General features: G+C 34.8%; 1 protein-coding gene across 2 annotated transcripts in view; it reads left to right on the top strand.

Moving 5' to 3' along the window:
• The first annotated feature begins 287 nt into the window (after nucleotides 1-287).
• DACH2 (dachshund family transcription factor 2) overlaps nucleotides 288-26,889 on the top strand; it is a 638,422-nt gene continuing 611,820 nt past the window's right edge. For both annotated transcript variants that reach the window (XM_069463458.1, XM_069463457.1), the window contains exon 1: nucleotides 288-963. In XM_069463458.1, the coding sequence (XP_069319559.1) occupies nucleotides 455-963 (509 nt within the window). In that variant the 5' untranslated portion in view covers nucleotides 288-454. The remainder of the gene's footprint in view (nucleotides 964-26,889) is intronic.

The following is a 26,889-nucleotide window of genomic DNA, read 5'->3' as shown; positions in this document are numbered from 1 at the left end:
TTGGACCGTCTCTCGTCAGACTGAGAGGCAAGAAGCGGAGGCACCACACCGCCCCCTTTTCGGGCTTGGTTTCCATTCACCAGACAGCCCTGAACGGCCTCAGGTAGTCGGAGGCCGGCCAGGGAGTCTCCACCTCCTCGCCGGCAGCAGCCATTCCGTGCGCTTGGGTGCCGAGGGGTTGGGGCCTATTGGCTGGAGAACGCTGCCAGTCTCGGGAGGGGGCGTGATGGGGGTGGGGTCTCGGGCCACCGCGGGTCGGTGCTGCTCACTGTTTGCTGGGTGGTGGGTGAGCTTGAGCAGGAGCCGGGCTTCTGGAGACTTGGGAGCAGTTTCCAGAGAGCGAGAGCACGCCAGAGAGAGAAGAGCGAGAGTGAGGGAGTGAGTGCGAGGGAACCTAGAGGAGTCAGGGCGAGAAAGCGAGGGCCCGAGGATCCACGATTGAGACAGAGTGACCATGGCTGTTTCCGCACCTCCGGTGATCTCTGCAACTTCCAGTGGCGCCGGCGTCCCAGGGGGCTTATTTCGGGCCGAACCCCCGTACTCAACTCCGGGAGAGCCCCCTCGGCTCACCCCCAATATGATCAACAGTTTCATGGCGAACAATCACAGCAGCAGCGCCGGGGGCGGCGGGGTCGGCAGTGGCAGTGGCAGCAGCGGCAACACTAATACCAACGAGTGCCGGATGGTCGACATGCACGGGATGAAGGTGGCTTCGTTCCTGATGGACGGCCAGGAATTGATTTGCCTGCCGCAAGTCTTTGATCTTTTTCTCAAGCACCTGGTAGGTGGGTTGCACACAGTGTACACCAAGCTGAAGAGACTGGACATATCCCCCGTGGTGTGTACTGTTGAACAGGTCCGGATCCTCCGCGGGCTGGGGGCCATCCAGCCCGGGGTGAACCGCTGCAAACTCATTACCAGGAAAGACTTCGAAACTTTGTTCACAGATTGCACCAATGCCAGGTGAGACACTCGTTTCTTGGCTCCCTTCTCTTACCCCTTCGCCCTCTTCTGCATGTCTCATCACCCTCATCCAACTTTGTAGATAGAGAGTGAGTTTTAGCTAGCTTGCCTCTACTCTTCACGCTGTAAATCGGTGGGGAAAGAGGACCAGAAGGAGTCATTAATTGACAGTCCCTTCTAGTCCGCGCTCAGTGGTAGGGCTTGGGTCTAAAACAGTCCCTCACAAACTTCAGTTTGCAGTCCTCTACTGAAACTTTCCAGCCTTTCGCCCATATCTTGCATGGCTTTTTGGCTGCTTGTGGTTATTTGTTATTTTCTCTATTTGGTTTTCTTTCCTGTTCTTTTGTGGCCGTACGGGTCGGTTAGGTCTTCTCCTGAACACGGACACCAGGGCTTCCTCTGGGGGCTGGCTGAGCTATAAACTGGGCTCCTAAGCTGGCAACAACAGAACACAGCATTTGGGGTATACAGGGGGTCGGAAGATTAGAATCCATCCCAGAGGGTGATTCGGCTCCCCATCCCGTATGTTTGTTGCGAGAATGCCTGGGGTGTGTGGCATTGTTGGTGGTGGTGTGTCTGTGCACGCGCAAGTGCACGTGAGGAAGTATGCTCATGCCTGCTGTGCAAAGCTCCCCAGTACACGATACAAGAAAGTCAATGGATCCTATTTTTTAAAAAGGACGACGACAGATGTCACTTTCCTGGGATCATCCCTTTTGGGTTATCTGCAGAGGGCAATGTGGGGCGTGAAATGCTGAGTCTAAGTCTGGGTTGGGGCTGGTGTAGAAGTTGGTAGTTTTCTAGAAAGGACGCTCTCAGCTCTTCCCCGCCCCATCCTCCGCCCCCAGGTAAAGAGTTGGAAAGACCCCATGCCCCCAAAGAGAGGATTCCTTAAATGATGATGGCCAGCTTCCCTGGTTGTAACTTTATCTCCTCCATATCACTGACATTGGAGAATAAATGTCTATTTGCATATGAAAAGCAAATTGTGTTCAATGTTTCTAAGTGAGAAAAAAAAGAAACTATATTCAAGATTATTTGACTTTTTAAAGACCTGTGAATTGGTCTTCTTAGTGTTTATTCCACCTCCAGTCTGGTAATATCTCAGGAAAGTACACATCTGGCACATGAGATTAGCATACAAACCAAGAAATCACCATTACTAGGTTAAAAGGAGAAAAGGGTTTTGTTGTAAAACAGCACTACTGTTTATCATTCAGCAAAAAACTTCTGCTGAGGCACACTTTCTCACAATGAACTTTAAATCATAAAAGCTCTGGGTCTATGAACTAAAACTGTAATTCACTTGCCATATCTATTGTAAAATCCAAATTGCCATGTATAGTTGAAGTATAATGACAACTTGTAGACAAACTGTTGCTTACTACTAAATTAAGATAATGTTACAGAACTTACAAGGGAACCTTTTCTTTTTCTTTCTTTTTTTCCCCCCTTGAGCAGTGTTTTTCTGTGTTCAAGCAATTGACAGAAAGCTATTCATGTGAGAACTCCTACCTGATTCGTATTTAGGACTTACAAAGCTGCTTTATTAGATCAGCATTTCTTAAGGAAGATAGATGGCCTTAAAACACAAAAGATAACGGCTTCCTCAATAATGTAAGCAATTATAGGTTGTAAGAGTAGAAAGACAATTTTATTTTGATCACAAAGCATTATACTAATACACAAACTCAAAGGGTTATAAGGGACTTCGGATGGGGGCCATCTAATTCATTTGTTGCTATTCAAAAACACTCACATTGAAATAATTGCAGACATGGAAACCTATCCTCTTATTAACTCTTTCTCTCTTTCTACCTCTCTCTCCCCCCTTTCTCCTCTCTCCTCCCTGTTCTCCTCTCTATCTTCCTCCCATTCTTCTCTTAAAAATGCCCATTCTTAAAGTGGAACAATTATTACACTTAGGAAATTCTTCCTTCCTTAAGAATTAAGTTACACATTTTTGAGAAAAATCTATGATTTTAATTTTTGAAATAAATAGATTAGTATTTTAATGTGATTTTGATGCTTTCCTCTGTAAATAGAAACTTTTCTTTAATTAATTTTTATTAAAGCTACTTTGTAAAGATACAAATGACAAATGACTCTTGTTTCCAGAAGCAGGTGGTCTTATACTATTTTTGTATCATGTTATACCATGTGTTTTTTAGGTTATTATTTTAATTTAATTAAGTTTTATTTACTCCTTATCACAGCAATGATAACTTTTTTTTGCTCAAATTGATTTTGTGTATATGTGTGTATAGAGGTTATAAAGAAATACTAAATATAAGGGAAGAGATATATTTGTGATATGATGTATGTGACTTCTATTGCATTTTCTTTTCTTTATAGGTATTTTATTTGTTACATGCATTTGATACAATTGTGTTACAAGTATTGCAATACATAATTGTAAAAATTCATGAAATATATTCTATCAATGCAACCCATGAATGAAGATGAAGAAAACTACTAGAAATGAACACACACTTACTGCAACTTTAGATAGGAAAAACATATTTTATGGAAAAAATCTAATTAATGGTAAAACGGCATTACCAAATAATACTGATGTGAAATGCCCTCATAATCATATTGATAAAAATTACCAAATATATAGATTCTGTATGACTTTGGGTAACATTATTTACAGAAATATGTACTTTGAATCATTAAAAAATCTGAATTTTAATAAAATTGCGAAATTAGTGTTTAGATCAACATTATTTCTATGACTTTTCTATGCAGTGGAGAGAAAGGTGAGAGATGTAAATAGAAAGGAGGTACAAGAGAGACAAAATAAGGTAGATGAGACATGAGGCCAGTAAGAGAGAAGAAATGTAGGGAAATAGCAGAATGACGTGGTGAAAGGGAGTGAAAGGTGAAGTAGAAGAGCTTATAGAGATGCCCCAAGAAAGATAAGTGATGTACCAATGGAGACCTAGCTAAAGGGGATTGTTCTTCAGGACTCAGGGCTTCTTCGTGCTTCTAGCTAAATGGGGGAGGGAAGTGCAAGGAAAAATTACATGTTCAGTGAGTGGAAACTTTCACATACTATTCTTATTTCAAAGAAGAGATTCATCTTCATTTCTTGATGGATAAATTTCCATAATATATTGTTGAATGGAAGTCCTATTAGTAATGGTATCATTGGCAATTTTCTTTTACTGCAGAATAAACATTTCTCCCCCTCTCTGTCAAATATGTGGGGAATAGTACAAGTCCTCACTTAGAGTATTTTAATTTGGAATGCTTCCTATGTTATCCCAGAACACACAAATGGACCACTTTCAAATGGGTTATTTGCAAGGACTTTAACGTATTGTCACTAAGTGACATTTTGATTCAGTTAAGTGCACATTTTTATCAGTTTTTCAGTGCACATTTTTATTAATATGTACTGAAGAAAAATTAATGAGTAATATATACATATATGATTGTTTCTTTGATAGTACTGAAAGTCACAACAGGAACTCTACTAATGCTTTATATTAACCATTTTGTTGTTAGCCAGTTATCAAAATATTCAAAGTTGCCTTTACAGAAAAGTTGGGAAATAATATTTACCTTCAACTACTAGAGAACAATATGACTACAACTCTGACCATTCATTGTTCTATTAGACAAGTCGAGCTTTACATCACTTCATTTTCAAAGGGCTGTACAATATTTTTCCTTCATGCCCTTTAACTTCAGAAATTAATTATAGGGGTATTATTTTGAGGATTATTAAGAAAATGATGATAAAAAGACCCAAAGACAAATGAGAAAAATTATGTTGTTTTAGATTTTTGTTTTTGCAGATAAAGCATTGTGATTTTTGTTTCATTTCTTGTGTAAAAAAACTTGGAGTTTTTAATACCAGAGAGAGCAGGCAGATTCAAAAATCAAATGTCTAAAATTTTTACTATTATGCAATGGATTTTCCTTACTGAATTCTCCAAAATTTAATGTAGCATTAAAATATTAAATTAAAATTTGGTTTCACTAAATATTAAAATAAATCTACACATTTTAGTGTTATCTCTTTGTGTTTACCTATCTATATGAAAGTAATATCATATTTCATGATCAGCATTTAATTTTGTTTGAGGACCAAGTGATTACATGTTATTCAGTCATTAAAATGTAGTTAAATGGATGCTTGAAGAAACAAGAATGTATGATTAAGAAAACAGTTTAATAATGTATTTGGAGACATGATTCAAAATATATTGAAAAGAATAAAATTAAGTTTTTAAATTAAAATTTGAAATGGTCCAATTGTAGTTTATTGTCATTTTGACAGTATGTAAATAGAACATAAATGTGCTTTGATATTAAAATAACTTCATGTGGATTGTGACTTTTACAACATTTTAAAATACTTTCAAATACTAGAAATATTATTGTAAGCAGTCAATGAGTTTAGGTTTGTATTCACACTTGATGAATGCATTATAGTTCATAATCTACACAGAGTAACATAGTTTACTTTGAAAATTGATGTTTTGCATTTACAGTAAATTTATGCAACATCAGATTTTTGAAGAACTTGAATGACTTTCCTGGGCTAATATTTTGTATGGCTTACATATTCAGAAATGATAGGAAGGTTTTAGAAATGAATCTAGGTAGTAAATGCAAAGATTTTATTTCATAGAATGATGAGGAAGTAGTCATATTGTCTATTAAAAGCGGTCACATAGTCAACAATGCTCTTTTTTAGAGGAATGGTATCAAGATTATAATTAAAGGAATCCACCCATATGCCAATGCACAGAACTTCCATGTGTACATTCATTTTCATTGTATACTTCTTCATAACCATTTTTGTATTTATCTAAATACTTTACCTGGTATTCATATTTGACTCAAACACTCATTTATTAGGTGATGGATACTACATTAAAGAAATGATCCATTACATTATGGAGTACATCTTGGGATTTTTATGTATATTATCCTCAATGTATAGCATATGAATGCCAATAAATAATTAGGATGTGATGGACTTCAAACATTAATGTTTTATATAATTTTATACAGGAAATTCCTAATTAATACCCATAGAAGATAGTAAGTCTGAACTATTTGATGTTTTCTTAAGTAACCTTATTTTGTCTTAATGAAATCTCTAGATGTTTTCAAAATGTTTCTAGCAGGCAAATATAGTTGTGAGAAGCCACAGTCACAATATATTATATTTCAGTTGGTGATCTAGATCTCCAGTGGCACTTTATCTTATGCGTTTAAAGACACAAATGATTTGGGTTCATCCAACTCTATACATTTCAAATATGTATAAAAAACCACCATAATTGATCCAAAACTGAAAATATTATGTTTCTGGAGAAAAGACATCAAGCCTTTTCCCAAAAGCAACACAATTAGGTATTAATGATATTCTTGTTGCATATTCAAAAGGTCTTTGATAGCATTTTTTCCTCCTTTTCTTCCCTTTCACCATCTCAACCTGCAAAACTCTTCACTGTCACTTCAGATCACACAATTCTAAAAAGATAAAACAACATTTAAACACATTTGCTTTGGAAGGGAAATTGAGCATTTGCACCCAATAAGCCTGATTGTGGAACTGCATGCAAATTGTGTTTTGATTTATCTCTTTTACACTTTTTTCCATTTGAATTGATCTTGCATTAATTTCACCAAGCGGCTCTGTGAGGCTGCAGATGTTGCCCTGTGTTTAATAAATCAATGAGACAGATCTGAATGAATCACTTCAGATGGATTCTCTGCTCGGTTTGATGTCTAGATGTTATTCTTAGCTTGTTATCATGACAGATGCATTAATGTTCCCATACACTGCCAGCAATGTCAAAGAGATTGAAGCTTTTAAAGTGACAGCATCCCTTTTTCTGCTAGAGCAACTAAATTTATTTTATTTTATTCAGGAACCCGAGAAAATTATCAAACCAATCATAAGATTCTTCATGGGAAAGATTCTTAATAGTCATGCTACATTTTTAACTATTCCAAAATGGTGGAAATCAATATATTAAAACCTAAATATAATGTAGCTACTTAATAGTGCCTCCACATTAATATTTAATCATAGGAGGAAAATGAGAATTAGTAATATATGATTGGGACACATTGAAAGTGTCACTATAAATAGAATAATACTGTATCCAAATTGATTACAGAAGGGTGTTAGTTTTTAAATCCTTACTAATAAGCTTTTTGTTGGCTTAATGCAGCTTCAATATACTCTTACCAAGGGATTTAGAAATCCTTCAGGATTTAATCTTTTTTTTTTTTTTTTAGTAGGAAGGAGACAGCCTGTCCATTGTGTATTCATCATTTCCTCACTTTCTGAAAATCCTGGAAAAGTTTATTTCATTTTGTATATTTCAGTTATTTATATTCTTGGTAATTACTTGTAAATCATAAATCATTCAGTAACAATAAATGCTACTTTAATTTGTTAGACTATAGGAAAGCATATGCATACCAAAAGGAAATTTGATACAACTCTAGTGAAATTTATTACCTATCTGCATTAAATATCATAACTAGCATACTTTATTTTATTTAGCCCATGACTTTATTATCTTGATTTGGGGAGAGGAACAATGCTGTCAATTGATGCGAAATATTTTGAATTTAATGTTGTAGAAAATATAACTTTTTAATGTCTGATATTTAAAAACGAAAATTTTATAAAAGGAGGTTCAATTTTTCTCTTGTTCAACTTTCTGAAGAATATATATTTTTTAAAAAAATAAGCTTTAGGAGTAGATCTTCTTTGCAGGCCTTTGCAGTATTCTTTAATCATAATTTTATTGTTACCTTTATTAGAATAGGAAAACAGTAAACACTTTTAAATGATACTGTTTAGATCTCAAATTCTTCAGGAAAAATTTTATCTCCAGTGTTAGGCTAATCTTGGAAGCTTAGGATACATTCTGTGATCTATGGCAGACTTTAAAGAGAAGTTTATAATGAACTTCAATAAAGTAATGGGCAGCAGTTAATTTTTCTTTTTCAAATTCTGTTTAAATTAAAACATATGAATCCTCACCATATACTCCTTTAATGCTAAATTTATATATTATAATTGGTGAAAATATTATACTGAGACTGTGAATTTAAGATGTAATACAAATTGTTTTGTGCAAAACTTAATGTATTTAAAGAGCAATTTGATATCTGTATCAGTACCTATCCTGATATCCTTAAAAGAGAAGTGAATTTGTTACATAAAACAGAACCTTGGGTTTATAATACTAATTTCTGAGTAGTTTTGAACTCCAGTAATTTTCATTGTAAAAGTTAATTAAACAATATTATGTGTATATTAGGGACCTAATTTACATTTATTGAATGAATACAATCATACACCACACACACACATTCATTCCTCTTACCAGAATTATTTGCACTAATTGCTGTTCCTTAAAATAATCTAAGAAGTAGTTACATAAAGTATGCAGTTATTAAAGAGACACTAATCCTGAAATTTTAACTACAGTATAAAACTATTGGCAATCATGCCATAAACCTTTCACAAATCACATGTAAAGGTATCAAAATCTAATATATGAAATTAGGATATTTGATGTGAAATATATCTTCAAAGTATGACATTTTGTTATTTCTTTTTAATGAAAACTCATGGGAGATGTTCTAATATTATGAATAGGCAAGAATTAATAAATAAAACAAGCCTAAGAACATAAAATGATTCCAGTGATTTAGATTTCTACTACTTGATATCAGCACTAACCCTTGTAGTAGTTGACTTATGATCCTGCTTTCAAACAGTAAATGTATTTTTATCCAAAATGAGTTGGTAAGAATAGAGTTTTCCTCCTTTCTTTCTAGAGCCTGTTAATAGAAACACAAATACATTTTAAGAAGAATAATTTAATTTTTCCTGAATAATCTTAAAACCCATTCCAATTAAAACGCAAATTTTCATGAAGTATCCTCCCCACCACACATTTAAAGGACTAACTTAGTTCTTTCAGGTGTAATTAATCTTGAAGAGTGAAATTTTCTTTTATCTAGCACCCCTGAGGTTGAAACTACTCATGTCTGTGTACTATTTTGATCCATTACAATTACAATTACTTAGTTTATTGGAGCAAATTGTGGTGAAAACTTTGTAATTATAATACTGAAAAAATATATACTACAGGGAAGTTTGAAAAAATAATGAACCACATTATTTTTATTGCTATACAACCTTTTTATTTTTAAATAAGTTGACTGCTTAATAGTATATAATGTAGTGTGATGTTAAGGTATAAAACATTGAATTGCAATTGTGTCCAATGATCTTATCAGGTTGCTGGCAACTGCTAGCTGGTAACAGCATTTAGGCTACATTTAGTCTATCTGCTATTTATGTGATGGTTTAAAAGAAAAAAAGTAATATTGATCTGTCTCCAGATTAAAGTTTGAAATGGGCAACAGCCTAAACACAAAAGGCTTTTTTTTATGATTTTGCAGCTTGCCATTGATCTCCTAGTTTTATTGCATTCATTATTTATTAAAAGAATTTGCAAGCTAAACATAACGTTAAGCTAGTTTGCACAGAGGGACCGCACTTAGGAAATTGAATGGAAATTGCATTAGAGATGAACATCTGTGCTATTTTTCCACTCATGTGTTTATGGGTTTGTATAAAAGGTGTATTGGATTAACAGTTATAACCATTATAGCTTACAGCAATATATTAGAGTCTGAGCTTTTATTTATTTTGAAAGAAGTTTGTCTTTCACGTTTGTCTAAAAAAATATAATACTATCATCACAAGCAATATTCTGATAAATTTATTTTTATTATTATACTGTTAATGCATTATCTATATTATATATCCATTGTGAGATACCTTGCTGTATTGAAGTGAAAACATTTTAAAAACGTATCATAAGTGACTATACTATCTATCAATGGCTTTTGGTAGTAGGGTACATAGGTGCAATTTACGCAGTACTGATTTTAAGAATCATGAGTTTAAAGCCATATTAAAGCATGTTAAATTTAGAGAAACTATATAAAAACTTTAATATGGCCATCCATAAAATGTTATTGTATATATATTTAAGGCCTTGATCATTCTGAAAATATAATAAACATACACTGAAGACTTGCTCTGTATAACACTACCGACAGTAGAGTGGTATGCTTTATGATATGGTTCCCTTCTTGAGTTTAATCCAAGGGAGTTTAATAACAAAAACTTAAGTTGACCTTACCTAGAACCATTCTCCTGAGGACATATTAGACCCCAGTATCTTTTTTGCTGTATTGTCTTTAATCTGTAGACATCTGGAAAATTCATTTCTATCCACTTAATTATTGGGATTTAAATAAATAAAATTTTAAAAACCTCTTCACAACCATTTTGATCTTTCATGGTTAGATTTGTTATGATAGCTTGTGTGTGTGTGTGCACGTGTGTGTGTGCGCGTGAGTGGGTGTTTATACTATGTGGTGCCAGACAATGGTCTAGGTGCTGTGTACCAAGTGAACAAAAGTCTCTTCTTTCATGGACCTTACATTCTATCATTATGCTCTCTTTAGCTTAGGACGTACAAGCTATATTATTCCCCCTGTTATATTTACTGAATTATGAAATCTTTGAGATTACAAACTTTTGCCATATTTATTGTTGAATCATTCTTAAATTTCTTTTCCCATATCTATCTCATGTGTTTTATCACTAGACTCTTTTTCAGTCTTTAGAATTATACCAGAAAAGTCCAGCTAAAAATAGTTTAAGTTGTTAAGATATAAAATATTTTAGTTTTGTGAATGCAGAGAGTGTACTCATGTTATAAATAAAGTACACATCAAAGGAGATTGAAATAAAACAGGTATTTCCACTTATGAATGACCATAGTTAATTGACTTTACTATTTTTTCTCTGATATATATTTGTTACAAAGGATATGAATCCTTAAAATTCATAAAATTAATAAATCCATGGAAATTTCACATCCAAATGTGCAACTGTGTATTTAAACATTTTTGATGTTAAAAAGCTTGCTTTCATTTATCATAGAATTTTAAACTTGTCGCATCCTCAAGCTTAGAGCTTTATTTGCTTTGCATGTGGTCCTATACAATATTATGACAAAGATTAAAACAGAGATGAGAGTTATTTGTTTTTATTTGTTCAGAATACATTAACACTTAAATGTATTATATTTAAATGTAAATAACTTTGGAATATAAGATTATCTGCAAACATGTATAATTAAATGTTTAATGTTAATGTTAATGTTAAGCTTGCTGCCTGGAAAATAGCCTTTAATCTGCTACACTTCTAAATTTGTTTTGTAGAAAAATTTATGAGTGCCCTCTAGGTGATTATTTGAGGAAGACAAAGGGGGAGTTCATTTATAGAAAAAAAATTACTGCTTAGTACATTTTATGCATAGTACACAAGCTTTAAATCTCACTTTGTAAGCCAATTAGAATATTCAGTTTGAACATATAACATGTATATAATATATGATATTTTCCAGTTCAATTCATTTGTCACTTCACTTCAACAAATATTTAATAAGTACCTATTATGTGCAAGGCTGTTTTTTAAGGGGAAAGTAGTGATCCTAAGAACTATCCACATTCTTATTGTCACATTTCTAGATTGCACAGGTAAAGTTCTACTGTTACATAGTTCACTAACCTGCATTAATGGAAGGAACAGTAAATGATGTATACAATTCAAATATGTTGAAAATTAAAATAACTAACTAGGCTTTGCCATGCATTATAAAATGACAGCATATTTACCTGTCTAGATATATTTTGCTTATTCTAATATTAAATTTTATTTTTATGAGCATTCACTGCTGGGAAGAGGAGATAGCCCAGAAACATGCTAAGGTTGAGTTAAATCTGAAAGTAAATGCTTTATTTTGAAAATATCTGAAGTGAACAAAGCACAAGAAGACATATAGCATATATGGCATAGCTAACAGCAATGTACAGGATCATGTTAGTAGTTACTAAATTAATATATTTTGCTTGATTTTACTTTTATGTTGTCTGTGGAAAGATTTATGTTCTTAATGGATACAGTAGTCATTACAGGCTGTTAGCAGATCAAAACTTGGCAAACTACATGAGGCCAGTTGTTGACTTAAACACACTTTCCTGGGTTTAGGACCCCTAAATAATCATCTTTGATAAGTTAAATAAACATTTATTGACACCAGAGGAATCATAGCTTTTGGGTTAAAACACAATGATGAATATAGATCAAAATCAGATTTTTTTGAAGTGTTTCTACTCTGTGAAAGGAATAATTAATCGAATTTCAACTTGCAATTAAGAAAAGGAACACTATGGCATTTATGCTGATTATATCCTGGCAAGAGCATTCATTTTGATGATGGGCACATATTGAGCATTGTGACCTCTGAAGAGAGCAGTAACTGCTCCAGAGCTTAATTGGTATAAGTACCTTTGGTGTAGTCACTTTTTTACATTTGCAGTTGTTTTGGATTGGTCCTTGTCATGCTAGAGGACTGACAGGTTTTTTTTTTTATTTTTTATTTTAGGGGCATGTTCTTTTTCATGAAGTTGTGTGATGTTTACAAAATCTCTATTTCTGCCAGAGTCTAAAGTTTTTATTATTCTTTGCAATTTATTCCCATTGAATCGAATGGCTGCACTGCTTTGTTTTGTTTTATTTTTTTGTTTCCAAGAGGGCTCTCCGTTTTTAAATGTAAACACAATGCAAGTAATTCCTCTTTTTAGGTCTTTTTCTATATTAGTGGGAAAAATGTAAAAAAAAAAGTGTTTTTTCCCATATGGACCCGTCTTCCATCAAACAAGGGGCAGTGCAGCTCAATAATTAAGTTTACTGCCCACTTAGGAAGCCTCTTGATTTTAAAGACAGAAGGGCTATAATTTGGGTCATGTTATCATCGATGCAGTTCTCTTTTGATATGAACAAAGGAATGAAGCTAAATAAGGATTGAGAAAACTTGATTTAAAAATATTTCTCATGGAAATAGAGAATGGACCAGGAACTAGCTAATACATGGGAGGTAGGCAGTATAGAATATACTGATAAAGGCTTTTCCATAGAGTTCTTGAATGAATTATCTTTTTTAATTGCTTTTATTTTATTTCGGTGGTTAGCTAAAGCAGGCAAATTCATAAACAGGAACAGAAGACATATAAATATCCACTGTGAATAAAAATAAAAACCCTAAAGGCAAAATATGGAAATGTTATTCAATTTGAGGTAAATTGGTGGCATTAAAAACCTTAATAGAACATTTGTATACACATTGTCATTAAAATAATATTCCTATAATATTTCTGTAATTGTTACTTTAATTTTAAAGAAAATTTATACAGTGTCCATTTATATATCTTTGGTAAGTTTCCTTGCTATTCCTGGTCTGTTAGCTTGATTGTAGCTTACCATGGCACATTTTTGAAACACAGGTTGAGTATGAATTTTTAAAAAAGGGTTGAATTTTGCCTTTGGGTATGTGTGTGAAGTTTTATTGTATTCAGGAGTAACTAAGTTTGTATTTTAGGGAGTAATTTGAACCACTGTATCCAAGATTATTTAATGGACATTAAAATTTGAATTAAGGAACACCAAGGTGTCATTTTTGTATTTAATAAGTACAGTAAAGTTTAAATATTTACTATATGCCTTTAGTCTGAAAATATATCTAAAAGTTTCAAATTACTAGCAAAGGTATAATGGTAAAAACTTTACATGTGTATACCGGTTTATAGTTTATACAGTGCTTTCACATATACTGACTCATTTAATTTGATCCTTAGAAGAGTGTGTTTTTATAATTTTGCTGTGAAATTTCTAAATTTTTATAAACAGATGGCTGATCACTTTATAACATGGTACTTCTAGAGATCACTTAATCTCATTTACACTTTTTTTACTCAATGTTAAATCAACATGATTCATAGTTAAAATGAAGCTTACAATGCTTCTAGGGAGTAATAGTATCTCAAGTTTATGCAGAAGTTCACAGGCTGCAAAACTTGTTCACACACTATCTGCATTTATTCTAACAGCAATTCTATGAGACAGGTCATTTGATCTTGGTAAGAAAATGGAAATATAGGCAAGTAAAATGAATTATCTAAAGCTACACAGTCTTGTATCAGCAGAGCCAATTTTTGAATCTAAGCCTACTGTTGTGCCTCCTCTGGTTCATTATGCTTTATGTGCTCTCTCTTGAAGTGGTAAGTCTTGACTGATGGACTTAAGCAAACAAGTTTAATTAGGTGGTGGATGGTTCTAGGTAGTCAGGGAATTGTGGAAAATCTAGTGGTGGGAAGTAGAGATAAACAAAGTAGAAGAGAAAATTGCTACACAGGAATTTCGGGAGTTTCACAGTATGCATTCCTTTGTAGGAAATACTGCTTTTTTATGATGATGTCGTCAGAAACATAGTAGCAAAACTCCTTTGGATGGAGACTCAATTCCATACACATTTACAGAAAGGTTTTGGAAATCAATAAAAGCTTACTATTTTGAATGGAAAAGTAAAGGGAATAATAATTCAAGAAAGTGTGTAGAGGTGACAGCAATTCATCAAAACACAATATGGACAGTCCTTATAAAACTGAGACCTAGTTACTAAAAAATATAAATTGTCTCTCGTGTCCAAAATACTATGCTAGGGTCTGTGGGTGCCTTCAGAGAGATTTAAATCTTATTGTAAAGGTAATGTATACACATATAAAACAGATAACTGTTCATTTATTCATTCATTTATCAAATAGCTATTGGATGTCTACTCTGTGTCAGGCACTCTTCTAGGTGTTCGGGATATATCTGTTAAAAACAAACAGGCAAAGATCCCTGCCCTTGAAAAGGAGGTTATATTCTAGGGTATGGTATTGTGGATGTGGGGAGACAATAAACAATATACATGCTAAGGTAGGAAATTATATTGTATGTTAGAAGGTGGTAAGTGCTATGGAAAAAATAGAGCAAGTAGAGCAAGGTAAGTGTATGGTGGGATTGGAGTCAGTTGCAGTTTGTTTATTTATTTATTTATTTATATATTTCAGGATATTATGGGAGTATAAACATTTTGGTTACATGTTATGACTCTGCCACACCCAAACCATGATTTGAGGCATGCCTTTTCCCACCTACAATGCTCACCGCATCCATTAGTTGTGAGGTCACCTACCCTAATCCCTGAAGAATATTACTACTGTGTGAGCACGATAGTGTTGATCAGTTAGTGCCAATTTAATGGCAAGTACATGTGGTGCCTATTCTTCTGTTGTTGTGTTACCTCACTTCGGAGGATGGGTTCAAGTTCTATCCAGGAAAATATGAAGTGCTAGACCACCGTCGTTTCTTATAATTGAGTAATATTCTATTATATACATATACCAAATAATAGAATGGCATTGTAGGCCTCACTGACAATGTGAGATTTATTCACAGACTTGGAAGGGAGGGAAGGTAGCCAGGCAGAATCTGGGGAAAGAATGCCTCAGGCTGAGGAAATAATTTGACCAAAAGCCCTAAAGCAGGAGCATGCCTGGCATATTTGAGGAACATTAAGAAGGCGAATATGGCTGCAGTTGAGTGAGGGAGGGGAGAGTGATAGGGAAAAGATCATAATGGTAATGTTGTGGTGGGTCACATAGGCCTTTTAGGTCATTTTGAAAACTTTGGCTTTTATTCTGAATGAAATGGGGAGTCATTGCAGCGCTTTTTTTTTGTAGTTTTAATATTTATTAGTTTTATAAAGCACTTTTACATTGAGTATATATAAACATTATTATGAAGTAGGTCTCATTATGCCCCTTTTATATACAGCTACAGAGACTTGCCTGTGGTCTCTTAGGAAATAATCCTAGCTTTGCCTCCAAAGCTAGGATTCAAATACAAGTTTCCTGACTCCAAGTCCAGTGCTCTGTCCCATGAACTCCCAGGGTGGTGTTCTTTTGATAGTGATGTCTTTATAATGTCTCTATCGGTGTTCTGGAGCTCTAATCCTAAACTGTTTGCTCATCCGTAGTGTCCTGTTGGGTGACTTTGGGTAAAATGAGTTCATTTTAATGCACTTGATTTTCCTCATTTGAAAACTGAGGGAACCAGACCTGGTGAGAGTCTTGGTTCTTCATCTCTAAAATTCTTCAGATTAGATTTGAAAGTAACTCAGGCACTAATAGAAGTATAGTGATCAAAAGGGAAGCAGTAGTCCCGTTGTATGTGCCAGATTTCATACAGAGTTTTGCTTTTATTTCTGGATATCGTATTTTAAAAGAGAGATTGGTAAAGAAAATTATACCAGAGAACAACTATAGTCCATACCTTCAAGGGTATGGACTGAATCATAAAGTAGACAAGTTAACTCACGTTACAGAACTTCTTGCTCAATCCCCATCTTCTCTCATTTCTTATATTAATAGTTTCTTTTTTTTTTAATTTCAGCTCCTTATGGGGGTACAAAAGTTCAGGTTATATATATTGCCCGTGCCCCCCCCATCCCCCCGAGTCTGAGCTTCAAGCTTGTCCATTCCCTAGGCAGTGCACATCACACTCATCATGTAGGTATGCACCCAATCCCCTCCCCCCACTCCCATCCCCCCCAGTCAGAACTTCAAGCTTGTCCATTCCCCAGGCAGTGCGCATCACACTCATAAAGTAGGTATACAACCATCCCTTCCCCCCATCCCCCACCTCTGTCCGATACCCAGTTGGTGTTATGCCCAAATGTGCACTTAGGTGATGATCAGGGAAACCAGTTGGCTGGTGAGTACATGTGGTGCTTGTTTTTCCATTCTTGGGACACTTCACTTAATAGAATGGGTTCCAACTCTCTCTAGGAGAACCAAAGAGATGCCATATAGCCATTATTTCTAATAGGTGAGTAATATTCCATGGTATACATATACCACATTTTGCTAATCCATTCGTGAATTGATGGGCATTTGGGTTGTTTCCACACATTTGCAATGGTGAATTGTGCTGCTATAAACATTCGGGTGCAGGTGTCTTTTTTATAGAATGACTTTTGTTCTTCTGGGTAGATGCCCAATAATGGGATTGCTGGATTGAATGGTAGGTCTACTTGAATCTGTTTAAGGTATCTCCATATTGTTTTCCGCAGGGGTTGCACTAGTTTACAGTCCCATCAGCAGTGTATGAGTGTTCCTGTCTCTCCGCATCCACGCCAACATGTATTGTTTTGGGACTTTTTGATAAAGGCCATTCTCACTGGAGTTAAGTGATATCTCATTGTGGTTTTGATTTGCATTTCCCTGATGATTAGAGATGTTGAACACTTTTTCATATGTTTGTTAGCCATTTTTATATCTTCTTTTGAAAAATTTCTATTCATGTCCTTTGCCCACTTTTTGATAGGGTTGTTCGATTTTTTCTTACTGATTTTCCTGAGTTCTAAATAGATTCTTGTTAAAACTCTCACTCTTTGCTGATGATATGATGTTATATCTAGAAAACCCCAAGGATTCAACCAAGAGACTCCTGGAATTGATCAATGAATTCAGTAAAGTCTCAGGATACAAAATCAGTACACACAAATCAGAGACATTCATATATGCCAATAACAGTCAAACGGAGAACCAAATTAAGGACTCAATACCCTTCAAAATAGCAACAAGGAAAATAAAATACTAGGAATATATTTAACTAAGGAGGTAAAGGACCTCTATAGGGAGAACTATGAAACACTGAGGAAGGAAATCGCAGAGCATGTAAATAGGTGGAAAACCATACCATGCTCATGGATCGGTAGAATCAGCATTGTTAAAATGTCTATACTGCCCAAAGTTATCTACAGATTCAATGCAATGCCTATTAAATTACCAACATCATTTTTCACAGATATAGAAAAAATAATTTTACGCTTTGTATGGAACCAGAGAAGACCCCGTTTAGCAAAAGCAATTTTAAGCAACAAAAACAAAATGGGAGGTATTAATTTGCCAGACTTCAAACTATACTACAAGGCTGTGATTATAAAAACTGCTTGGTATTGGCACAAGTGCAGGGACATAGACCAGTGGAACAGAACAGAAAATCCAAATATAAAACCATCCTCATATAGCCATCTAATCTTTGACAAAGCAGACAAAAACATACTCTGGGGAAAAGATTCCTTATTTAATAAATGGTGCTGGGAAAACTGGATAGCCACATGTAGAAGACTAAAACAGGACACACAGCTTTCACCTCTCACAAAAATCAGATCATGGTGGATAACAGACTTAAACCTTAGGTCAGAAAACTATTAGAATTCTAGAAGAAAACGGCCGGGCACGGTGGCTCACGCCTGTAATCCTGGCACTCTGGGAGGCCGAGGCAGGTGGATCGCTCGAGGTCAGGAGTTCGAGACCAGCCTGAGCAAGAGCGAGACCCCGTCTCTACTAAAAATAGAAAGAAATTATATGGACAACTAAAATATATATATACAAAAAATTAACCGGGCATGGTGGCACATGCCTGTAGTCCCAGCTACTTGGGAGGCTGAGGCAGTAGGATCGCTTAAGCCCAGGAGTTTGAGGTTGCTGTGAGCTAGGCTGATGCCACGGCACTCACTCTAGCCCGGGCAACAAAGCGAGACTCTGTCTCAAAAAAAAAAAAAAAAAAAAAAAAGAATTCTAGAAGAAAACGTAGGAAAGACTCTTACAGACATTGACCTAGGCAAAGAATTTATGAAGAAGACCCCTAAGGCAATCACAGCAATAACAAAAATAAATAAATGGGACCTGATCAAATTAAAAACTTCTGCACAGCCAAAGAAACAGTCATGAGAGTAAACAGACAACCTATAGAATGGGAAAAAATTTTCGCATACTACACATCAGATAAAGGACTGATAACATTGCAGCGCTTTAAACAAAGGTATAAGAGGATCTGACTTAGGGTTTTAAAGTAGCACTCTGGCTGCTAGGTTGAGAATAGGCTTTAAGGGGGCAGGAGTAGAAGCAGTTAGGATGCTATTGCAGTCAACTGGGAGAGATGGTGGTGGCTTAGACCATAGTGGTAGAGTAGAGGTGATAAGAATTGATCAGATTCTGGATAGGTTTTGAAGGTAGAACCAATCAGACTTAGACACTGGGTGTGAGAGAAAGAAGAGTCATGGACAACTCCAGGATTTTGGCATGAGCAACCGGGAGGATGAAGTTTACATCATTTGAGAAGGGAAAACTGGAGGTGGAACAGGGTGGGGGGGTAGTTCAATAGTTTGGTTTTGTACTTGTTAGTGTTTAGGTATCTTTTAGGTTTTTAAGAAGATATGTAGAGTAGGCATTAGATATACCAGACTAGTAATTGAATGAGATGTCTGGACAGCAGACATATTTAGGAGAGAAGTGGCTGTAAATAGAAAAGAGGAAAATTTCAAGGACTGAGTCCTGGGTCACACCAACATAAAGAGGGAGAAGAGGAGGAATCAGCAGAGTCTGAGAAGGAACATCCAGTGAGGTAGGAGGAAAACCAAGAGAGACTGGTGTTCTGAAAGCTAAGCAAAGAAAATATATTGTAAAGGAGGGAATGATCAACTGTGTCAAATGCTGCTAATAAGTCAACTAACATGAGGACTGAGAAGTGGTCACTGGATGTTACAATGGAAGTCATTGGTCATCTTCATGAGAGCTGTTTTAGTTTTAGTGGAGGGCTGGTATGTGTTTAAGAGAGAATAAGAATAGGAGGAAAGGAATTGGACTACAACTCTTTCCAGGGATTTGCTGCAAAGATAGCAAACAACTCAGGGTGGGAGAAAGGATCTTGGGAATGGTGGATGTGAAGTGAGTGGGTCAAGAGATTATTTGTTTATTAAGATGGTAGAAATAGCAGCATACCCTGTTTGGAATAATCCAACAGAAATAAAATAAATTAATATTGTAGGAAAGAGAGAGGAGTTTTGCTGAAGTGGTATTCTTGACTAGGAGAGAGTAGATAGGATCTAGTGCACAAGTGAATCCCCTTTAGATAGGGGCAAAATTAGTGCATCTACATTAACAGGTGGGAAAGCTGGGTATGTGGATGGTGATTCTAGTTGGTACAGTACTGGGGCTCCATGGAAGTCCTCTTTTGATTGTTTCAATTTTCTCAGTGAAGTGGGCAACAAGGTCTTCTTTTGGGAGTGAGGATTGGAAAGGAGGTGTTGGTGTGAAATGAATGGGTAAGTAAGAGAATAAATTATTTAAAAAAAGAGTTTACTATGATTTCCAGGAAATATTAAATACCCGTTGAAGGCATTTGTGGTCATAAATTCTAACTGGTCAGTGTGGTTGTATGTTCTAATTTTACCATGTAGAGCTGCATTAGTCCCTGTGTAAAGCACACAAATAATTTAACAAGGATTGTAGTTTTGCTAAGCTGGATGAGTATTACCAAGCAAGAGGGACAAGAGAGTTGGGGGTTTATGCAAAAAGTGATTATAATGAATGAGAATGCAAACTGTTTATGTAGAAAGAGAATATTAAGGAGGTGAGAGACAGTGAAAGGATGGTATTTTCAATGAATTGGAAGTTCCAAAAAGAAGTTAAAGGATTGTTGGAGTTGGAGTACTAGAAGGAGTGAACTAGAAACAGAAAATGCTTGTCAGAGTAGCACGCACCAAATTAAGAAAATAGAATAGTTGCAGTTATTGGTAATGACAAAGCTTAGATGGTATGACCATGGGCTAGAGTGGCTGGAGTTAAGAGAACAGTATCTTTGGAGGAGAGAAGATCAAGAAACTGAAAGGCCAGAGTGTTTGTAGTAGCATCTAGGTGTATATTGTTTATTGAAATTGCTTAAGGCTTAAGAGAGAAGTCCTAATGTCTTTAAAATTTTGTACTACATATAGTAATGCTATCAGAGTTTGCTTTGTTAAAGAAAGCTATTCTTAATTTCTAAAGTTTAAAAATTAAAGTTGTTGGAATTGAGAACTATGGGAACTCGACTGAAGATACTGTTTTAAAAGTAATCCATGTTTCACTATATTATGAAGGTTTGAATATTTACACTAATAATTTCTGATTTGTCATGGGCATCCTGTGCTCCAGTTAAGCTGTCTTTAAGAATGTGGTGAAAAAGAACATTTTCTAAATGATTGAAATAATATTTGGTTTACTTCATCCAGTGTTAACATTATTTTACAATAGAAGATGTACTTCATTTTGTTATAAACTGATTTTATACCAGGAACATTATTGGTCCCATGATATGTGTTTGTGATCATATTAGTATGTCATATATTCATGAAGAGTAAATTAAGTTCCCACTTTCATTTCATAACATCACTATTTTATAAACAGAGTACTACAAATGTGTTAGACACAGTGCAGAACTAAGAAAAAGGGGCAGAAACGAAATAAATACACATATTTAACACCTGCTGTTCTCTGATTCATGCATTATTAACCTCACATGGAAGCTACTTAAACAGCACTTGCTGTAGTTACCACTTCTCACAACTACTCTTTGACTATTCTTGGGATTTCTGTAACCTTAGAGGTTTGGTGATGAAAAAATAGTTAAGCTTTAAATCAGGTTCTCATGAAATCATTGCAGAACAAAGCTAAGAAGTTGGTGATCTCAATCTTAATTCTTTGCTAATTACCTAGGAAATGAATTTTCTCTGATAGGGCTTGTCCAGCCATTCACCTGACATTGGCGTCTTAATAGAGTAGTTGGGAAGAAGGGTTTGGTCAGCATTTGCAAACTCCCATTAGATTCTGTCATTGATTCTGAGTGAGTTTTAATTTCTACAGCTGGAGAAGAGCAAGGGAAGCCAGATGTAGTAACATCTGCTATTAAGACTCTTGTTTGGGGGGGTGGGGAAGGCAGTTCCATTGCTAAAATTTGATTTTAGCTCTGTTGGGTTGATTTAAAAAAATCTTACTTCCTCTCTTTCTATAGCACTGAAAAGAGACCTATGTATGCACTAAACACTGGGTTAGCTCCATCAGGATAGGCTGTCCAAAGTGGTGTTGAAAGACTATTTTAGGCACTATGACCCTAATCTCTACTACACAAAAGCAAAGTAAAGAAACAACTGATTACTCATCCTTCCTGATATTTGAAATCTGATGAGATTAGAACTCCAAATGAATATTTTATTCAAGCATGAATCATTGGCAGGTTTGTTAAAACTGGATGGAAGTGCACTAATGTAAACTGCCTGAGGAAACTGATATCAGAAAATTCTGAGGCTGAGATTCCTTTTGAGGAATAATTGCTCTACTCAAGATTTTGTTGAAAACGACCATCTTTAAAGATCTAGCTGAAGTCTTACCTTCTCTATGAAGACTTCTCTCATCACACACAGTGACCGCTTACTTCTCTGAACTTTTATCTGCAGATAGTCCATCTCTCTCTTTTTTTTTATAAATTGTTGTTTTAATGTTTATGTTTTCTCTCACCCCAAACTAGCTTGTAAATTCCTCAATTTCAGGAACAGTCTAATGTGTCATTTTATCACTCACAGTGCCAAACATAGTACATGGGTGTAAGTACTCAGAAGGTTTTCAGTTTGTTAATTAGACAGTGTAACTATGATTTATTATAACTAAATGTATTTACTTTTGAAAATGTTCATGTTTAAAGAAAATCTATTGCTATATTTTAGGAGTATGTTATTCTGATTCTGATTGACAGCTCCACTTAAACAGTAGAAGCCTAGGGAATTACTCTTCTATCTCAGACACATTTGTCCTAATTGCAACACTTTCTAGATTTATGACCATCTAAGCCCCAATTTTTTTTTTATCTAAAAATGGGAATAATACTAACTACATAACTCATGAGATTGTTAATATTAATTAAGATCATGTGCATAAAGTGCTAAGCACACAAGAGCGTAGTTAAATGTTAGCTCTTATTACTGAAAATAGTGCTTACACTAATAAATGTGAATACACAAAAATACATATATTCGTAACACAAGAAAAAGAGCAAACTTCCAAATAAAATGAACCAATTTTCAGAAAAATTTTCAACCAGGACTAAATTAACTGGTTGACTGAGTGACACTGTATGAACTTCATTCCCTAGGAAATTCTTGTATGTTGACTTTCTAGGCTGATATGGCAGCTGGTAGGCCATTTATTACTATTTCTGTTTTGGTGGAAAATTCAGCCTTGTGTGTCATTTAGAGTTTGTGACACATGTACCCTCCCAAGGCTTAATGAGTTGTCTGCAGATGGGCTGTTATTTATTACAGTCATGTAGAATAAAATTGATTGTCTTCTAAAATTAATTTTTCATTTGCCTCCAGCCTTGCTTTAATAGAGGACACACAGTTGCCTGTTTGCAGAAATACTGTTTAATCACATTAATATCTAAGCCCCCCAGGCTGTAGAAGATAATTGTACAAACGAACAGCAAAATCTGTATCTTTAACTTCTTTTATGATTAAATTATGCAAATGACTTATCTCCTGCCCTTCCAAGCACTAATCATCTAATTAGGAATGATGTGTTAAAGGGATGGTTTCAAATCAGGATAGGGATGAATGCAGGAAGCAGAAAATGGGAGCTGACAATGAAACCACTGAAGGTACAGTAATGAGTAGTAGATGTATCTATGTATTTGGTACAAAAGAGATAGGAAGGCTAAGATATACTAACCATAGACCTGACGTGTAGTCTATTGGCAGGAAATATATATAATTCTTTACCTCTGATGATATATTTTTTGAGATTAATTTAAAATTTCAATTGTTAAATTTCTTATATTGTTGAACACTCAAGGAAAGTAGGGATTTTATTATCTCATCCAATGAAGGAGTTGGCTTGCTCTTTTAATCCATGCAGGATAATCTACAGCAAAAGAATGGGACTGTACCTTGATCATAAACATATGCTAATGTTTTCAAACTACTCCTTTAACAAAAGAAATCCTTTTGTTCCCTGGAAAATTAATCAAAGTCAGGACATGCAAACTCAGAACAATTATAGTACCCCTACTGAGGAGCTCAGGATTCAATTTCAAGCAGCATTCCAAATACATATTTGTAAAATCTTACTTTGATTTTGTACTGCTTCATCCAGACATTGTGAAGAGTTTTTAGCACAATAATCCTATTTAGTTATGAACATAATTATTCCCTTTAATATAGATATTGTCTCTTTACCAATAATCATAATTATATTAATAATTAATAACTATATAATAACAAAGAATATGATTAATTTTCCTTAGCAGCCATGTCAAACTTTATACATGGATGTGATCCTTAAAATAATGTAAAACAAATAATAATAAATCAAGCCATAGAAATAAAATAAGTTTACTGTGGATATTTTAGAGCCTTCTAAAATTCTTTCTTAGGGGTACATTTGTGGACATCAGCAATCATAATGTTTATGTCCTTTTAATATAGTCCTTTATTGATTTGAGTTCTGTGCTTTAGCAGATTTTTTTTACAGTCAACTACATGGTATTTTTTAAAATATATAATGTAAACCATTTCCCAAAGCATTTGAGAACAAAATCTCAAGAAATATATTGTAAATAGAGCATAAACAAAAAATTGTGGATTGGACCAGATAAATTTTCTCAGGTTATTGAGAACAGTGCTGTCATTCTGTTACTATTTCTAGCTTAGCTTATTCTCCAGCATGTGCTGGTTCCGGTCACTAACAAGACTCACTGGATCCACTCACTGATCACCAGCAGCTGCTCTTATCTTTTGGAGCCGCAATTCTCTATCAATAGAATCTCTTTAGGAGATCCTTACTATATTGATGCCAGCTGGATATAGGCATTTATTTAACATCTTTCCTTGTTAAGGGTAGGCATCAAACTACAGTCCATCTTCTTTTACTGGAAAAGGTGCCTAAACTACTTATTTGGACAATTGAAGCCAATGAGTCTAACTTATTAGACTTTCCAAGGTTGACTTTTTGAATTTTGTTCTGGAGATTTGCATATGCAGTCCTGTGGAGGAAAGTCTTTTATAGATTTCTACAGTGAAGAGAACATTGCCTCCAGGATTGCACTGAATTCAGAAGGGCCAAGTTAGCTTGTAGAAGTGAAGGGTGAGTCCTTTAGAACTTATTCCATTGCTATTCCGTGAAGCTTTATCTTTATTTTCTCTTTGGAAACTAACATGATTATTATATTTCCCCAAACAAAAGTGGTACATTATCATATCATATATTTTTTTAAAGAACTGACTATGCCCCTGTTAGTACATTATTTTTCTAAGATAGAGTTAATCTTCAAAGTCATTACTGTGGATTTCCAATAAGTCTAAATAAGTTAAACATTCTTTTGGTTTTAAAGGAGTCAAAGAAGAATGGTTTTAATATTTGGGAATAGTAGCAGTCAATTTTATAATCCCTGGCTTCTAATAAATTTTCCACAATATGTCATTTTTATGTGCTGCTAGAACAGTGATATTCAAACTCATTTTAATTATTACAGTAAAATAAATATTTTTGTGATTTATTTTTTACACAAAAGATTTAGAAATATCTGAGTTAATTGGTTGGGAGAGTCCCCATTATCTCTGATTCAGTCACATCATCAAGTGCTATCCAATCTGCTTGAGCTCTTAAAGCATTGGTACAGAATCCTAGGGTTACAAGAAACAAATTTTAAAACACAGTATGGAGCATTTAAGTGCTTTATAAGTATTATCAAGGAAGCTGGGAAACAATTTGAATCTAAAATGTCAGCCTTTTTTCTTTATTCAAAGGTTAGAGTAAGGGATGCATAAAACAAGTGGATTATCCATCAAGTGGGGGATTAAGTAGTCTTTATACCTTATCTTCTCTGAGTATTGAAAAAAAACTCAGAGAAGTTTATCATCTGTTGTTTCATTATAACTAGAATTATGACATCACTTTCTTAAAATTCTGAATTACACCGCTGGGCTTTTAATATGCCTCAATAGGAAGTATGGAAGATTATCCTGTTCTGGTCTTATTTCTTTTCCTCTTCATTAACTGGGAATAGTGAGTGATCTTTTGAAAAACCTAAGGTTGCCATGCATATGTGGATACTTGATATATGTGAAACCTTAGTAAATGATCGAGTGGCAAAAATATATGCCTCTGGCGAACCCTACCTGTAGAAGCGACCTTCTCAGTTTCTTCAGAATATAGGGCAGCAAAGTCAATAGCTTTTCTCAGCTCTCTTCTCATTCCTGTGACTTTTGCTTTTCTCCAGTCATTTATTTATTCTGTGTAGTGGTAGGGAATCTTAATGAGACAGTACGGAATCTAACCCCAGGCTGTAATTTCTAGGTAATTAGTTCAAGAGGCTGAGGCAGGGGAAGAACATGTCTTTTAGTTTGCTAAAGGGACTGATTCTTTACCCTATACATGCTTTACCTTCTGGCATGCTCAGTTCTCTAGAATCTCTTCCTTAGTTGATAGCAGTTTGCTGGTAGTGATCAATTTCTGTCTTTTGTGTAGAGGCTTTTGAGGTTCACTAATTTTTCCAGTTCTAATAAACTATCCAGGGTGACATTTATTAAATATAGAACATTATATAGCCTTCTTTTATACATATTCCATGTATAGTGGTTACTAAATAAGTGTTGAAAAACTTTCTAACATTATTTAGTTTAAAAAAATAAATTGCATTCATTACCATGTCTATATCCCAACATAGACATGGAAATTATACTGAAATGAAAATCTGTAGATTAAAGTTCCCAGAAAAAAAGCCTGCCATCTTTTTATAAGGTTTGAAGTTATAATAAGAGTTTCCATTTATTAAGCATCATCCATGAGCCAGACACTGGGCTTGGGATTTTCCATTCATTACCCAGTTTAATCTTCACAACAACCTCACGAGTTAGCTATTGCCAGTCTCTTTTTACAGTTGAAAAAACCAAAGTTCAGGGAAATTAGGTAAATTGCCCATAGTAACAATCAATGCAGAGCCAGACATTCTCTGTCACCAAAACTATGCTCTTTCCACTATACAGTTCTATACTAATCAAAATAATACGTTAAGTAAAAATCTGTAAATCA

The sequence above is a fragment of the Eulemur rufifrons genome, chromosome 30 (genome assembly GCF_041146395.1).
Source record: "Eulemur rufifrons isolate Redbay chromosome 30, OSU_ERuf_1, whole genome shotgun sequence".
In the NCBI taxonomy this organism is placed as follows: Eukaryota; Metazoa; Chordata; class Mammalia; order Primates; family Lemuridae; genus Eulemur; species Eulemur rufifrons.
Note: the sequence above shows the minus strand (reverse complement) of the source record. Positions and strands in the feature narration are given on the sequence as shown.